Source organism: Lycorma delicatula, chromosome 12 (genome assembly GCF_047948215.1).
Source record: "Lycorma delicatula isolate Av1 chromosome 12, ASM4794821v1, whole genome shotgun sequence".
Taxonomy (NCBI): domain Eukaryota; kingdom Metazoa; phylum Arthropoda; class Insecta; order Hemiptera; family Fulgoridae; genus Lycorma; species Lycorma delicatula.
Genome location: NC_134466.1, coordinates 75407374 through 75425344, shown reverse-complemented (window position 1 = coordinate 75425344; position 17971 = coordinate 75407374). Strand labels below are relative to the sequence as shown.

The window sequence follows — 17971 nt, the reverse complement described above, 5'->3', positions numbered from 1 at the left end:
GAGAACAAGCGATAATCGATGTGATGGACTGCACACACTCACTGTCAGTGAAAAGTTAAACTCAATATCAAAACAAAAAAACTGGGAATTTTTTTTGAGGTGGCACTCATAAATGCTTATGTTTTTATGACAAACTCTAATTCAAGTCAACATCACTCCTCGTGTCTACTGCAAACAAACGCTCACAATAATGTCTGACTGCACATTTGTTTATACTGTGCACACACATAGTCACAGATCTATAAATCAGAAATTTAGTGATGTTTCAAACAGTCCAGGCCCTGATTCAAACAACTTTCACAAACAATGGTAAAGCCGACTGCTTTAATTTCATTTCACTTTCAATAGAGAACTGACCTCAACAACCTGATATTGCACATTGAACGATATCATGATGTTTTCTGAAAACCATGACATTAAGTCCTGTAATTTTATTCATTAAATCTATTGAGAATCAGACTAAGGAATAATTCCTCAAAGAGGGCAGCAGCTCCTTCAGTAGCTGTTACGGGCATAGGTCAGAAAGATTTAAACGGCCGCATCAACATCGCTCAATCTTCTGAGTACTGCACAGCTGAAAGCAATGAAAAACTACAGCTGTTTTTTTTTTTTTCAAAAAATATACTTCTGCATTTGCATGTAACAAAGATAGAGGCGCCTTCCTTGGTAAAATATTCTGGAGGTAAACTAGTCCCCCATTCGGATCTCCAGGTAGGGACAGCTAAGGAAGGAGTCACCAGAAAATTAAAAAATAATGTTCTATGAATCAGAGCGTGAAATGTTAGAGGTCTAAAAAAAGGCTGGTAGGTAAGAAAATTTAAAGAGAGAAATGGGTAGGTTAAATGTAGATGTAGTAGGAATTAGCGAGGCTCAGTGAGAAGCGGAAAACAACTTTTGGTCAGATAATTTTAGAAAAATTAACAGTGTCAAATAAAGGGCAGGCAGGAGTTGGTTTCATAATGAACAAGAAGATAGGGAAGAGCTAAGAGTATTTCAAAAAGCTTAGCGATAGAATCATTGAAAATAAAAACCTATGGCAACAATGATTATTAATATCTACATGACTACAAGTGCTTATGATGATGATAAGGTGTATACAAAGAAATTGACGAATCAATTAAAACACATAAAAGGGGATGAAAACTTAATAATAGTTGGAGATTGGAATGCAAGTGTTGGAAAAGGCAAGGAAGGAAATATTGTGGATGAACATGGGCTGGAGAAAAAAAATGAAAGAGAGGACTAACTTATTGAGTTTTAGACAAAGTATAATATAGTAACTGCCAACATCGAGTTTAAAAATCATAATAGATCATACACACAGTAAAAGCCAGGTGATACTGCAAGGTATCAGATAGATTATATCATGGTAAAGCAAAGATTCAGAAATCAACTCATCAACTGCAAAGCATATCCAGGAGCAGACATTTACAGTAAACATAATTAAGTCATAATGAAATGTAGATTGGAGGGTTTAAAGACCTGAAAAAAGGTATCAGATGAATCGGTGGAATTTAGAGAAGCTTGAGAAAGAGGAGGGTAAAGAAGATTTTTGAGGAGAACATTACAAGAGGCCTGAGTAAAAAAGACAAAATATGTTTACATAGTTTAATCTTTACATAATTAATGATGTTATAGAACAGCTTAGATTCAGAATAACAGTGCAAGGTGGAAAGATAAAGAAGCTACAATTTTCTGACGATATATATAGTAATTCTAGCTGAGAGTAAAAAATATTTAAACAATGAATGCCATGGATGAAGTCCTATGCAAGAACTGCCGCATGAAAATAAACAAGAACAAAACAAAAGTAATGAAATGTAGTAGAAATAAAGTAGATAGACCATTGAATATAAAATTCGAATGAGAAATGAATTAGAATGAGGCGAGAGCTTTCATCCAGAAATGTAATCTGCTTATATAAAAAATTAATTTACACCAAGAAAACATTTTTGAAAGTATATGTTTGGAGTGTAGCTTTATGTGGAAGTGAAACTTTGATAATCAGAGTACTTGGGAGGAAAAATTAGAAGTTTTTGAAATGTGGTGCTATAAGAGAATGTTAAAAATCAGATGGGCTGATAAAGTGAAAAATGAAGAGGTGCTGTAGTAAATTGATGAGGAAAAAGGCATTTGGAGAAATATAGCTAAACAAAGAGCAAGACTTTTAGACTTCATCTTAAGTCATCCTGGAATAGTCGTTTTGATATTGGAGGGACAAGCTGAAAGTTGAAGGGAAAAATTGTGCAGGCAGGCAACGTTTGGAATATATAAAACAAATTGATAGGGATGTAGAATGTAGGGGGTATACCGAAATGAAATAACTGGCCATAGATAGGGAATCTTGGAAAGTTATATCAAACCAGTCAAAAATGACTGGACAAAAAAAAAAATGTAACTATTGATCACAAATTATATATAAAAATACTTTATAAAAACAAAAGTACTGTACATAAGTATAATTTCTACAAAAAAATTTTTTAAAAACTGACAGATTTCTTTTTTCAATTTTTCATTCACTTCTTTCAACTGTTCACAGTGTTTTTTGTTTTCATTTTCTAAACATTCATTAGTTTCACGCATAGTATGTAATTCTTGTCTAACATCCCACAAATTTTGTTTTAAATGTCCATTTAATGCTGCAACTTCATCAATCTGCAATAAAAATTATTGTAAATATTTAGTGTAAAAACAGGAAACTAAAATAAACAAAAGAATAATTCCTTAAATCTAATAACGTAATCAACAAATAAAAAAATAATCTAGATCTGTTGGAGTACTATCTGACAAATTATGACAGGAATTACATGAGTTAGTCATAGGTTAACAAAACTCACAAAATAAGTCTTCACTTTAATGAAATAGTACAATCCTAGTCACTTCCTAAATAGTTAGAAATAGATTCCTGTAAAATCGTCTTCAGTCTAACATTAATACTTTAAATTACACTGTTAATGATGCTCATAAAGTAATTAAGAAATTCATTTAGAACCAAGTCAAATATTACATTTGATCTGTGAAGAGGTTGTTCATTTAGTTTGTCAAATTTAGTGTGTCAGTACGGTTTACTTTTCAAGTGCGTTGATCATATATTACATACTGCATATAAATTTTGCATTTTGACAAATGCCAAAAGGTGTTGCTGATATTTTTTTCTTATCATAACTTTTAAATAAAACTACGGACCAATTATTCTAAAAGTTAATAAATATTGTTATCAAGAAATTCTTATCCTCTTGTGGTGGTATATATGCTGCAAAAACCCAGACTAATGGAAATTACACAGCTGTTAAATTCCATCATGACAATATCACTTCATCCATTTCTCACAATCAGTCAAGAAGAACTTTTTAAAATGAATCATGGAATTTCTTAGGTTGACCAAAAAACTTCACTCTCCAAATATAACTTCTTTTGGTTTTTGGTTATTTTCCAAGCTAAGAAAATAAATTAAAATTATCATAATTTAATCTTAAATCATGGTTTTGCATAAGAGAAGATAGAAGCAAAATATAATGAAACAGACAAATTTTGTTCTGTAAGGAGAGTTGCAGGAATGTTTTGAACAAAAGTTCTGATGTTTCTGAGTAAATCTCATATTTATATTACTGTAATGTAAATAAGATTAAAGCAAATGGAACAGAAACGATAAATAAACATGAGTTGTAAAAATATGAAAACATACAAATAAAATCAAAAATGCCAAAAAGAAAATATTTCATTAAATCTCCGATAGCTATACAATGTATAATCTGAGTTTGAAACATTTATAAACTGAATTATGAAGTAAATACTGTTTATAAATGCGGTTGGTACAGTCATTTTAGAAGGCTGAGCTCGTTTATATAATAGTTTGCTACAGATACCATAATGTAAAACCAGTTTCCATTTCTTTTGTTTGAAATGTTTAAGAAATTGAAATACCTGCTGATTGTAAAATACAGCCTTATCATTTTTCGAATGCATGAAATGCGAAACTAGTAGAAATTCATTAGCAAATTAATAAAGATATTATAAAATTGTAATGAGCAATGGAATTTGGTTAGTCAGTTTACCAGACAACAAGAAACACTGCATGAAGAACTACAGAATGGTTAAGTCATTTTCAAATAAAACATGTTACACACACTATACAAGGTCTGTAAATAAACTAGTGGGACTGGTTCAGAAAAATTTTTTATTTAAAATCCAATTTTACATGAATTCTATCACCTTCAAAATAATTCCCTTGGAAAGCCATGCAACGCTTCAAATGGTTTTCCCACTCCTCATAGCAGTGTTGGAACTCAGAAACCGGAATATCCTTCAGATGGTCGGTTACATTCTTTTTTAATGTTTTCTACTATTCCAAAATGGTGCCCTTTGAGGTGTTTTTTTAAAGTTGGGAACAGAAAAAAGTTGCAGGGACTCAAGTCAGGTGAATAATGAGGTTGAGGAACTACAGGAATGTATTTCTTTGCTAAAAACCCATTAATTGAGAAGGCCGTGTGACAAGGTGCATTGTCATGACACAGCATCCAGTTGTCTTTGATGCTGGTCTCACGCGGGCAACTCTTTTCCGAAGTCTTTCAAAAATTTCTCAGTAAACATAGGGATTTACAATCTATCCTGTAGGCTAACACTCCTTACGGACAATGCCATTACTATCGAAGAAACAAATCAGTACAGTTTTGATTTTTGGAACGGGGTGAGTTTGAAGTATGCCACTCCTTGCTCTGGCGTTTTGTTTCTGGGTCATACTCAAATGTCATCAGTTCATCATCAGTAATAACATTTTTTGGAAAATCAGGATCAGTTTCAATTCACCCTAGAAGATTGCGGCACACTTCCACCCTTTTGTTTTTCTGTGCAACAGAGAGGTTTTTTGGGATCAATTTTGGACAAACTTTTTTCATGTCAAATTCGTTTGTTAAAATTTTATGAAGTGTGGGATAGTTCAAATTCAATTGTTCTGCAATCATTCTGACAGTTAATCGCCGATCGTACTGTATCAAGTATCTGATTCGCTCAACACTGTTGTCACTTTCTGAAGTTAACAGTCTTCTACAGTATGGATCATCCACAACTGATTCCTGGCCATCTAAAAATACTTTAAACCACCTAAAAACTTGGGCTAGTGCAACTCCATATGTCCTTTTCAATTTTGAAAAACATTTCAGTAGCATTCTCAGAGAGTTTAACAAACTTGATTGCACAATGTTGCTCATAATTAGTATCACTCATTTTTGTAACAAAACTCGTTTCACAAAAAGTTTGTTTAAGTCTCACGTGGCAGCAATAGACTAAAAATATTAATACCCAATATAAATCAGCTGTTCATATAACCATATATTTACTAGTAACTTTACAGCTGCCACTTTGGCTGCCAAAAAAAAAAAACTAGTCTCATTACTGTATTTACAGACGTTGTCTAACAATACACTAAACTATATTTAATACAAAATGAAGTGAACTCCAAAAAAAGTAAATAAAAAGCGATCAGAGAAGGTAATCATCATTAGAGAAGGTAAATATCAAAAAAAAAACATTTGATTTCATCTTTAGCTGAAAGTTAAAGATTAAAATAAGCAACTGTTTGCTTGCAACTAATGCTGCAACTGCGTCTTTACTGATATGGTAAATTAACAACTGTAATGTTTGCCACTATGACTAAAATCTTATCAAATCAAATAACATAATTTCTATTTTCTAGCTTAAATTTTAACTAGTAATAACTGTTATGGAAATTTACCACTAGTCAATATCAACAGTAAACAGTGAAACGGTATCAAACATTTAATTGGAGTGACCTATGGAAATCCGTTATTTATGCAAGATTTCAGATTTTAACATTTTATTCTTACTTTGTATAAATCATTTTTCTACTTGTGACTGTTTATTGATGCTACTTTATGATGCGCTCCAAATATTGTCACATTAGGCTGTACGTTTCCTTAATCTAAGGACCCGAAGATCACAGCCATTTTATTAAGAAAATTAATCTAACTTACCTGTTTCATGAGGTGGATTTTTTGATCAGTTAATGAACTAATTGTTTTTGTCATGTTATCCATTTGTAATTCCATATCAGACTCTTTTGATTTCATGTTACTAATATCTTGTTTGAATCTACCATTTTCTTCCAATGCGTCTGTAAACAATAATTTTACATAATTTTTATCCGATTAATGAAAAATATGAACTGCGTACAAACTTAACAGAATTAGGCGAGTTATAAAAATCTGAATATTATAAACATTATAGCAATATAACATCGTAGTATGTTATAATAGAAAAATATATAGAAAAGACAAAACCTAGTAGAGACACTAAATTCTGACTTATTTACCATACATGACATTATTCTACTTTGTTCAATCCTTGTTCAAACAACAAACATTCTTTCAAATACCACCCATTTAAAATTGTTAAGTTGTGAATAATTCATGGATTTGCAAGCCGGAACAGAAAAGTGAATTAATCATGCTTTTTACCTGTTTGAATGATATAGCTACTTGCCACAATAACTTTGACCTGTGGTATCTTCAAGGGATAGTTTTTACTTTTCTTATTACAAACAGTATTCTAAAGTTATGGTTAAATAGTGGTTTACAATTTTAACCATAATACACACATTATACTATTTGTTCTGTAACAGCTCAAAGCATCAAACATTTAGTTCTTGGAAGCATATAATGGTGGTTTATTATCACTTTAGAGAACAAGGTTTTAATATAAATAAATTATAGTTTTTTGAAGGTGTATACTACAGAGTAAATATGGAAAGCTGTGAAGATGCTTAATATCTCAGTAGAAAGTGATAAAAATATCTGAATGAAAACAAGAGATCATGATGAAACAGATTATGAAGGCGATGTAATAATAGCCGCTCAAAATCAGTCATACTAAAATTGTTGACATCATCCAGCCAATCAAAATGAAAGAAGTTTATAGAATTCCAAAGATGCTTCTACTGAAAAGAGGCCGAATTTAAATACAATGTTTCATGACAAACTAGAGCATAAATTTATGCCGTAAAATATTCGTAAGGCAATTTGAAATGACATAACTTTTTGTTTCCCCTAGATCTAACACTGGATTATTATTTTTTGAAAAACACTGTATAATTTTGCAGCGTAAAATGTTTCAGATTATGTACAAGGGTGAATCAAATTTAAAGGGTAATTTTGCTATTCTATGCAGCAAGCAGTTCTTAGCTGGATGTTCAGTGTTAAGAGAGAGGGAACTGGCTTGGTTAGTTGCTCTGTTCTGCTCTGTCGTCAGTACAGCCATGAATGAGCAAGAGGTTCCGTTATCTGTTGCACAACATATAATCATAAATTTTTAACCAATGAAGGCATTAATCCCGCAGAAATTTTAACACGTTTGAAGGTACAGTTTGGGGACGCTACACCGTCCCAGAACCGAGTATATACGTAGGCCAGATTATTTAAGGGTAGGCGAGAAAGTTCAGAAGTCTTACAGCTGAAAACATCTGTGCTGTTCAAGAGCTTATCAAAGGTTTTTTGCATTACATAGATCACCAAAAAGTGTTTAAATGGAGTAGGATCCCAGGTGGCTAGGATTTCGGCCGAGACATTTGATTGTCCAGAGCAGGCGTTTTGGCAACGAGCCTCAGTTAATTCAAAAGCAGTGATTGTTGAACTCGAGTGGCTGAGTCACTATCAGTGGTGGGGAGGGGGGGTGACTGGGCTACCGAGGGCATGATAGTCCATGCAGCTGTGAGGTGTGGCACTGTCTTGCCGAGGGCTGTCTTCAGGTATGATGTTTATTGTAGATGATGGGATTAGATCTGAATTTCGTTGTCACGTATAACACATTCTGAATGGTATGAGTTTAGCCTGTATTGACTCCTTACTTAGTCGATGGTTGAGGCATTTACAATCACAAGCGTTGATATTAAAATAGGACCAGGTGCAGGGTTTGCCCTTCCGTGGACTCAGTTAGCTAGTTCAAAGGGTGACATTGTGATGATTGTGAGATGTAATCAGTTAGAGGGTCTAAAGAAGACCTTCAGTAAAGCCCCTCAGGGCTTGGAATGGAGGGGGTGGTGTGCCTTCTTCTTTGTGGTTGGGATGCTGGTTCACTATTGAGAAATTTCATAAGATGGGGGTATCAGGTATGGGAGTGCTCAATCCATTATCACTCACTGATCATCTCCAAGGTTGTTGACCAAAAAACCAAAAACACATCACGTTGGAGATCTGTGAGACTTCTGAACTGATTTTGGAGAGAAGGGGAGGTTTTTGAGGTGCATCGTCACATGTGATGAGACATGGGTCCATCATTACACTTTGGAGTCAAAAATGGCTAGTAAGGAGTGGTGACGAAAGGATGAAAGCTGCCCAGTAAAGGCCAAAACCCGTCTGTCGGCCAGAAAAATTCTTGCAATGATTTTTTTTACTTAACGGTAGTTTTACTCATTAGAATGATGAATGTGGCTTACTATTGTCAGTTGCTACAGTCAAAAAAAGCCGGCTACCGAAATAAAAGATGGGGTATGCACATCAGAGATGTCATCCATCTCCATGACAATGCACTGCAATATTGATGAGGGAAAAATTAGAAAAAATGCACTGGAAACCCTCAACCACCCTCCACACAATCCAAATTTGCCCCCCTATAATTATTTTTATTTGTGTCCTTGAAAGAATCGCTTGGAGGGGAATGATTAAAATAATGAAGACATCGAGAAGCACGTGCACAATTGATTGATGATTCATCTCAAACTTTTTTGAATAAGAAATATTCAAGTTTCCAAACTGTTGGCAAAGTGTGTAGATTGTGCAGGAGACTATATAGAGAAATGAACGTATGAATTGTGTATATTATTAATCAATAAATTTATTTAAAAAAATTACCGTTTATATTTGATTCACCCTTGTATAATCATTTCCATTTAACTACTGGGTTACAGCATCTAACAAACAATATCAATAAAATTACAAAAAAAAATTAATGAAAATAATAATAATAGTAAGAAGAAGAAAATGAAAAATATATTAAAATGAGAAAATATAAACTATTTATTTCTTAAAAATATTTTTTTATCTTGAAACAAGAAAATACGAACCATCACGAGCTTTCTTAGCTCTCTGTGCTATACTCAATAGATTTTTACATTTTGTGACCAATTCATCATGACCAAGTCCTTCTAATCCCATTTTCTTTTGTGCTTCACCTTCATCCTTAAAAAAAAGTAATACTATTAATAAATATATAACTAGGCTATATTTATTTAAAGTTATGTGTCACTTAAATTTACAAGTTAATTTATCAACTTAAAATTTATTAGTTTTTTAATTACTAACAGATTATTTCTTCATTAATAGCAATAGTTTAAAAATATTGATATTCCTAATCTATTTCAGCATCTTTAAATGAATGTATTCATTAAGAATGGATTAACAGAAAACCCTGAAATATATTTTTAGAATTTCTCACGTACGTAGCACATTTCTTTACATTGTTAAATTTTTAGCTTCTATTCAAAATGTTAGAAAAAAACAACATTTTTAATATTGTTATCTCTAATTTTATTGTCACAAAATCAGAGCTTACTTTAACTAACTCCTTCAAGGTGGCTAAAAGAGAAAAGAAATTTTTTTTGTGACAAAATATTATATTCACAGCTCAAAAATACCAACTATCTTATCACAATGGATCAAGGTAAAAAAAATTTTCTTTATAATATAATCACACTAGGATGGGACATAATATTCTTTATAAATCTAAGACAAAAATATCAGCCACTGCAATAAAATTTTATGTCAATTCCGTAAACAAAAATATTACATTGGCAAGACCAAAGAAATTTTATTCCAATAATTTTATTTTGATTTTCACAGTACTGTCAACAATGAATTCATTTTGGACAGTCAAGGAGTGGGAAAAAAATTATATTCTTTGCATGAAATCATACTAATACATTGATCTATGCCTATCAAGAAATATCACATTCAACATAACATCTTTGGAGCATCCATAATATTCTTCCAACTACGCACAGACTGATATTTACTTGTTTAAAATGAACTGAATTTAAGGAATGCTATATAAGAATGCTGATGAAATAGTGGCTAGTATGACAAATCAAAAAAAGTGATTTCTAAGAATGAGCTCAAGGAATATTTCTAGAAACATGAATGTTGACAAAGTGAAAGAAATATATATAAATCATTTAATCTTTATTTTGTAAAATAAGCATGCTATCAAACTTTTTAAGCTACTTTATATAACACTACACTAACAGTTCATTTGTATGTTCCTGAATCACTACAAACTTAGAGGTGAAGGAGGTGAGCTCAAGGAATATTTCTAGAAACATGAATGTTGACAAAGTGAAAGAAATATATATAAATCTTTTAATCTTTATTTTGTAAAATAAGCATGCTATCAAACTTTTTAAGCTACTTTATATAACACTACACTAACAGTTCATTTGTATGTTCCTGAATCACTACAAACTTAGAGGTGAAAAAGTTTATAATTGATAATATACACAAAAAAAATATGAAAACCTTGAATCAAACAACACACTTGCAATTATGAACTAGTTGAGAGCAAAGATTATGATTTAAACTCAGAATTAATAATCATAACAATTAATTTGTTCTTTTTTATACGTTCTGCTCTTGTTTTCAAAGTGTTTGTATAAATATGAGCGTGTGTACACACACACACACACACACACACACACACACACACCACTCCATCAAACTAATAAAACAATTTTCATAATATCATTATATTTTGTCTATAACTTTTTGAATAACTTAGTTTAATGTATACAAACACTTTGAAAACAAATGCTGTTCTGCTCTCAAGTGATGTATCACTTGAACGAGTTGATTGATAAGCAAGATTTCTGTTATTGAGCAAGAAATATTTTTTGCCAAGTTTATGAGACTTCTAAATAGTCCACATGTTACTGTTTGATATGTTAGTGTAAATTTTGGTGTTAATGGTCCTTATATATACAACTGACATTTCCAATGTTTTGTAAGAAATTAAGAAATACAAATGAGTTAATGGATTTTTATGATTCATATCCAAAAAAACTAATGATCTTGCTGATGTATGGTAGAACTTATTTCTGACTAATATATACAGCAGAATAAGGTTTTGTTGAAATTTTATTATAATATTTTGTTTTGCAGTTTCATTTTATTTTTTAAATTTTGTGTTATCAGAAAGTATAAAAAAAATACAAATCAATTGTTATGATTATTAATTCTGAGTTTAAATCATAGTCTTTGCTCTCAACTAGTATATATATATATATAGTTATAAATAAGTTAAAAAATTATCTAAATTAATAGAAAATTTTCTAATGCAGTTCATGCAGAGATATTAATATATATATATATATATATATATATATATATATATATAAATACATACACAATAGCAAATTCTTGGGTATATATAAATGCACAAGTTTGAATTGAATTTTTAATTTACTAAATATTGGGAGTATACATGGTTTTTATTTATGAGTGCCAAAAATAGTTATCCGACAGGCTGGTTTTATTTAGTTAAAACTCGCTCTGATTTTTGGTAGAAGCCTCAAGAGATAATATAATTTCCTGATTGTCTATTTTAGTATTTTGCAAAGAGTATTACAATTTCATCCATTAGACTGCTATTATATAAGTAAAAATAAAGAAATAAATATTAAATAAGTAAAAATTTGAAGAGCATTTCTCTTGTTTTTACTGTTAACCTTAAAAATAAGCAAAGATTTTCTACCACAAACATTCATTCTGGTGTTATTTAATTTTTTTAATCATTGTTAAGTACTCACTATAAATGAAAAAATGATGCAAGTTTGTGTATGGTGATAAAACCATCACATATTATGAAACTATATATAACTATAATCAACGAAGCATCCATGAACAAGTTTGTGTTTTTTAAAACTTACACAACTGGTTCAATTTGTAGCTATATTTCATATTTAGTCAGTGATAATTCAGTAAATGAAGGTGCAGTTTTTGTTATACGTGTGTGATGATTTCACTATGAAATCACATTTGAAACAAAATTACAACTTTAAATAAAAAAGCTTATAGGTCATACTTTGACCACCAAGTTATGCACTAACTGTGGAGTCTAACAGGTCTCATCATTGGGTGTTTCTATGGTATGGCGAAACCAGAAGACCATATTACAGATCGGTACAGTCTAAGCAATGTATGTGAAATTTCTAGGCACTTGTATATAAGATGTGCCACATCTTATATTACAAGTTGAGTTAAATGATAAGAGGTTATCGATTTAAACATATTACGCACAATTTTCTGGAATCAAGATTGCAAGGTTGAAATTTATTTTAGAAAGGCACAAATTCTCAGCATTTTTTAACCTTCAGATAAATATTTTGCTGAGGAAATAATTTTGCTTTTTTATATGATCTAATGATAAATTAGGGCAAGTTCATAATTTTGAGGATAATGGTACCGTTTTAACAGATTCAACTAAGTATTAAAAGAGTTCTGGTTCATAAAATTAACAAATACCCATCTGTACCGGTCAATTAAGGTGTTACATGAAAAAGACAGACAACGTTATGAAAACTGTATTTGAAGAAATAAATTACAAGAAGTGTTTGTGAAACATGTGGAAAATTTAAAAGTAATAGGATTTTTGTTGGAATGCAGTTAGGATATGCTTAAATACTGTAATTCATTTTTGTTAACAGGAGAACCAAGCTTGGAATCAACATAATGTTATGATATAGTGGAAGAAACTATATAATATGACAGAATAAATTATTAATGAGCTTCCAAGTTAAATCCTAAAAAAAAATAATTTTGCCACCTTCTCAAAGTGAAATTGGAATTTTTTAGTTCAATTAAAAATTTTGTAAAAGTAGTGAAATATAGTTTATCTTGTATTCAACAAAAACTGATAAATGATAGATGAGCCAACAAGACAGTTTTAAAAATTGAACAATATTTTGTATATACATTTAAAAAATAACTTTATTGGCAGTTTATTTAATAGCATTTAAGGTACGTCAAAAAATTCTAATAACTGAATACTAAATCCTAAATGTGACTATCATTTTGACTCGCACATAATTCAAGTCAAATTTTTATGTTTTCATACATGATGTCATACAATACTGATAATAACACTAATAATAATTTTTTAATCCACCCAATAATTGTACGTGTCTTTATTATAAAACAAATGTTTAGATTAATTATAAATATCATAAGAAAATCTGCTCTGGAATATCTTAGGTAGTAATTAATATTCTTAGTAAAATTAATTTACAAAAAAAAACTTTTTATCATTATATTTACAACTAATATCAAACTACGTTATGTTGAGGCATCAAGTAAACAAAACAGATGCCGCCAAGCAAGGCAGTGTGAATGGGGTGTACACAAAGTTGCAAGACAGCAACTGTGCACCTGATTTAGTTCTATTGTAGTAATAATAATACAAAAATAGTTGCCTATTGCTCAGTATATTCTATACAGTTAATGTTTATTAAGAACAGTTTATAAATTGTTATCTTTGATTTACCATTACAGGAGTAATGTCATATGCAGTTAGTGGCTAAACAAAATATTAATGTTTTAATGAAATGATTCACATAAATAGGTTTGTAAATAATCTGTTAAGAGCTTTACGCAAAACTTTAAAATACTATTTACATGCATAAAATAAATAAAAATTATTTTACTATTTATTACCATTTTTTGTTTGTTTTTTCTCAATTTCATAAGGCAAATCACTCTATAAATAAATAATCACACCCAGTCAACATCTCATCTTCATGTTCATTAGACACTAACATTAGATTCCAAGGAGTCACTTTCAAAACCAATGAGTTTATCCACCTTGATATCAACAAAATAATCAATCTTCGACATTTTGTCGTCTTCTTCTTGCAGCACATGTTTAACACAGTTTTGCCATTATCTCAGTGATACTGTTTTCAAGTAAAACCTTTACATTTACAGATTTATAAGTTTTGTTATTCCAAGCTACAAATCCTTACACTAGTTATATTGAATTCAGATTGCAGTGGTATGGTGGAAACCGTACTGTATGTACATTTGCTTCAGCCATATCATCGATTACATGTTTGACCATTTTTTTTCTTTTAACTTCTAGTTCAAACTTGAATGAAGAAACAAATAGGATTTGTTTTTCCCTCAGCCAATATACTAAATCTGCTTTTAGCCATGATGTATTCAGGTTTTTTCTAATTTCACACTACGATATGGTGTCTTATCCTCAGTGACGACAGCGGTAGCATCTCACCCTTTCACCCCGAGGTCCAGGGTTTGAAAAGTCCCAGTCAGTCACATTTCATATACTAAAAAATTTCCATTCAAGCTAAATGATCATATCAGTCAATGCCCACACATCTCATTAAAAAAAAAAAGAAGAGCTATTTGGCAGAATTAATTTCATAATCGTATTAAACAGTTTTTTTTTTTAATTACCATTCATATCTTTGTGGTAATCTCACTTTTATTGGATTCGAAAACTAATAATACACCGTTAACAAATTGATCTTTATTCCCTACATGACCTAAATAAAATCAACCATTTTCCTTAGTTACTTGCAGATTTTATACTGGTACTTACAGCTGAAAGTATCTTATTGAGTGTGGGCAATTCATTTTCAAAAAATCTGATGTGGACAACACATGACTTCCTTGTAATGCCTATTAAATTACTTACACATTTTTTAAAATGAAAAGTACATAGAATTTTATTTCATTAAAAACTTCTGACATTTTTTCAATTTTTTTATAATCATATTTTTTTTATAATGAGAGGATAATTATTAATAAATCAATATATTTAAATTAAAATAAGTTAAAAAAAAAGAAAGGAGATAAGTCTTGATTTGAATCGATGTGCCTTTCCCTAAGATCTAAATATTTCATTAATTAAAATTTTATTTGGCTATAACACTAGAATCAATGAAAATAAATACCACTTATAATATATTGTTGAAAAGCTGTCAATGAGGGCTTATTACGGCAGTTAAGAAAAAGCCCAAAATCCAAATTTTTTGGATTTTGGGCTTCTTTTGACACTTTTGGTTCAGTCTATTGCAATCAAAATGGAAGGTGCACAACTAGATGTTACAACAGTCTTAAAATCCAAAATTTCAATATCTTACAGGTAAATTGATTTTGAGTTATGCAAGATACATATGTATGTACGTCTGTGCAGATCACACATCGAAACTAGTCAAAATGGATTCAGGGTTAGTCAAAAAGGATACTTCCGCTGAAATCTGGAAACCAAAATTTTTTGCAATCACAATACTTCCTTTACTTCGTACAGGGAAGTAAAAAGAAACCATGAACTTTGAATGTGACAGCATTTTTATTGAAATCGACAAATTTACCTAAAAAGGGTTTTGAACATTTTCTTTTAATTTTTGTGTGTATCTTTTTGTGTGTACCTTATATTTTTTTTTTCGGTTCACTATCTCTCAATACTTGAAATGGATACACCTATGAATTTAGATGTAAATCTTCTACTAATTTAATTTCTGAAATATGGTATTCTTCGGAAAATTTATTAAAAATAATAAGAATTATTGTCTTTTCCCCATTTACTAGTATTTTACCTTTTCTGTGTTTAACAATACAGCAACAAGGACTCTCGGCTGTAGTTATTAAATTTCATCACTCTTAAATAAAACACTTATAGACAAAAAGTTAATTTCTAGCACTGTAATAAAGCAAATAAGTCATATATATCAGTATGATACTTATTTAAACCAAATTAATGACAAAAACAACCTCACTCAAAGTAACTTCTATCACGAGCAGTTAACAACGCCACAGTTAAAATAACAATGAAGTTTCACAAGACCAAGTAATTGTTTTTAAAATAGTTTTGGAAATATTATTTAACTGTGTCATAAACTATAAGTGATTATGAAGTATTGCTATTGTTAATATATCACCATACACGATATGTACTGAATTGGAATCAAATACTTGCACTAACAAACAATGCATTTGTTTATACTAGGCCTCAAGTAGCAAATAATCTGAATATTATAAAATTAGGAAACTGAAAGTAATTACATTTTTCAATAAAACAGTATTGTTTACAATGCTGTAGACCTAATGTATTTATAATTACATAATAATGTGATAATCTGAGAATAATAACAGACATAAATAACAATTAACATTCTTATCGTGTAGTAGATATTTTTAAAAGTGATGTGTCATTTTTGTCCACCTGGTGAATTGAATTAACTGGTTGAAGGTTATCATATGTATTTACACAAACCACAAACACGCAGATTGTTTACTTCAGGTCTCAACATAAGGCAGACAGGAAATACAATATAGTAATTTGTAGTTATAATTGTTAAGAAAAATTTAACACAAACGCACACAGTAAAAACTGAAGTAATGAGTAAATAAAAACTTAATCAGAACAAAACAATTAAGATTAGTAAAGCCCATTGATTGGGACAGGTTGTTTATATTTAGTCATAATGTAACAAAATATTATTGTATATTTATATAAATTGGAATGCATATAGAGAACAAACTTGTACCAAAGGCAAAATGAGTAATTGTATAATTATACTTATTACATCACTAAAAAAGGAACTAAAAACCCAGATTTACTTATTTTTAATTTTATACCTTACATAAAGGTATTACTGTTAACCTAAAATTTTATAAACGAGCAGGTTAAGGTTAGGTGGTTTTATCACAATCATAGATGTATAAATTATTATGCATATTACTGTTATTATAATTATTAATTTAATAATCTTCATTGCACAATAATAAAAACAATTTGATAAAATGAGTTAAAATATACATATTTAACTAACATTAACAAAATTAGTAAAATTAATAAAATACATACCTTTGACGACATCATTATTCGACGAACGAAATCATTTATTCGAAGATTTTGTCAGTAATTAAATTTTTAGTAACATAAAAATTCTAAATAAATGAATTCCTAACCATAAATTCATTTAGTTACATTGTAATAAATGAATATCAGAACGAAATTAATACCTCATAAAACTAATTTTGGAGTTGTTTTAAAATCATTAAAAAAATATTAGAATATTCATAATACTTTACAAATGAACAAATTCAGATAACTTGAAAAAACTTAAACGTACAACAAATATCCACAAATTGACAAGATAAATTGACGTAAGTTCATTGATACAAACTTAACGGAAATAAAAATCCGATAATGTAAGCAGTGAATATTAAATTTAAAAAATTAATCATTGTCTTCAAAATGATTTAATTTTTCTACCTAATTATAGGTCAAATACAATGTTTTATTGTTCGAGATCGGCATTACTAGTAAAAATTACCGGTAGTTTTAAAGGTTAGACCGTTACAAAAATTATTCTTTCTTTACATACAAAAACACGTATTTTACTATACATTGACTACATACAACATTTCTTTTTAATTTGATACTCTTCGTATTAAAATGTTGAATCAAATAAAGTTTTAATTGCAGCTTAGGTGTATTTTACAAAAAAATACGCATCAGTTAAGTATTGGTATAATTATTGGTATAGTTATGTATCTATAAATTTTCGATTTAGATTAATCGAAAATAGTTAATTTGTATTTTTTCATTATTTACAATAAAATTATTATTACAATACTTTTTATTTCAATTTGAAGTTCCAGTGTATAGCACTCTTTGACACTGATGATGAAGATATTAGTAAGGCAGAAAATTACAATTCAACTACATTGTTTCTTCTTAACGATCGAAAAGAGTTGGCACCGCCCAGCTTATTTGATTTTCAACAAAATTCAAAATACCATTTTACTCTCATCTGTCTACTGTAAAAGTATCAGATAAAACATTTTGCACGTAATAGTTGGGAATTAATACTGTCAAACATCTTTCTTTTGTTTTTTTAAATAGAATTAAACTCAAAAAAAAACATTAAAACTGTTCATAAAAAAAT

At 29.9% G+C, this 17971-nt stretch overlaps 1 protein-coding gene across 1 annotated transcript in view; it reads right to left on the bottom strand.

The window, feature by feature from the left end:
* The window catches only part of LOC142333500 (uncharacterized), a 76093-nt gene extending 58917 nt beyond the window's left edge, over positions 1-17176 (bottom strand). The window contains exons 1-4 of the mRNA XM_075380752.1: positions 16885-17176; positions 9074-9188; positions 5991-6130; positions 2493-2655 (exon numbers count right to left, since the gene is read on the bottom strand). Of these exons, the coding sequence (XP_075236867.1) occupies positions 2493-2655; positions 5991-6130; positions 9074-9188; positions 16885-16899 (433 nt within the window). The 5' untranslated portion in view covers positions 16900-17176. The remainder of the gene's footprint in view (positions 1-2492; positions 2656-5990; positions 6131-9073; positions 9189-16884) is intronic.
* Between the last annotated feature and the right edge of the window lie 795 nt (positions 17177-17971).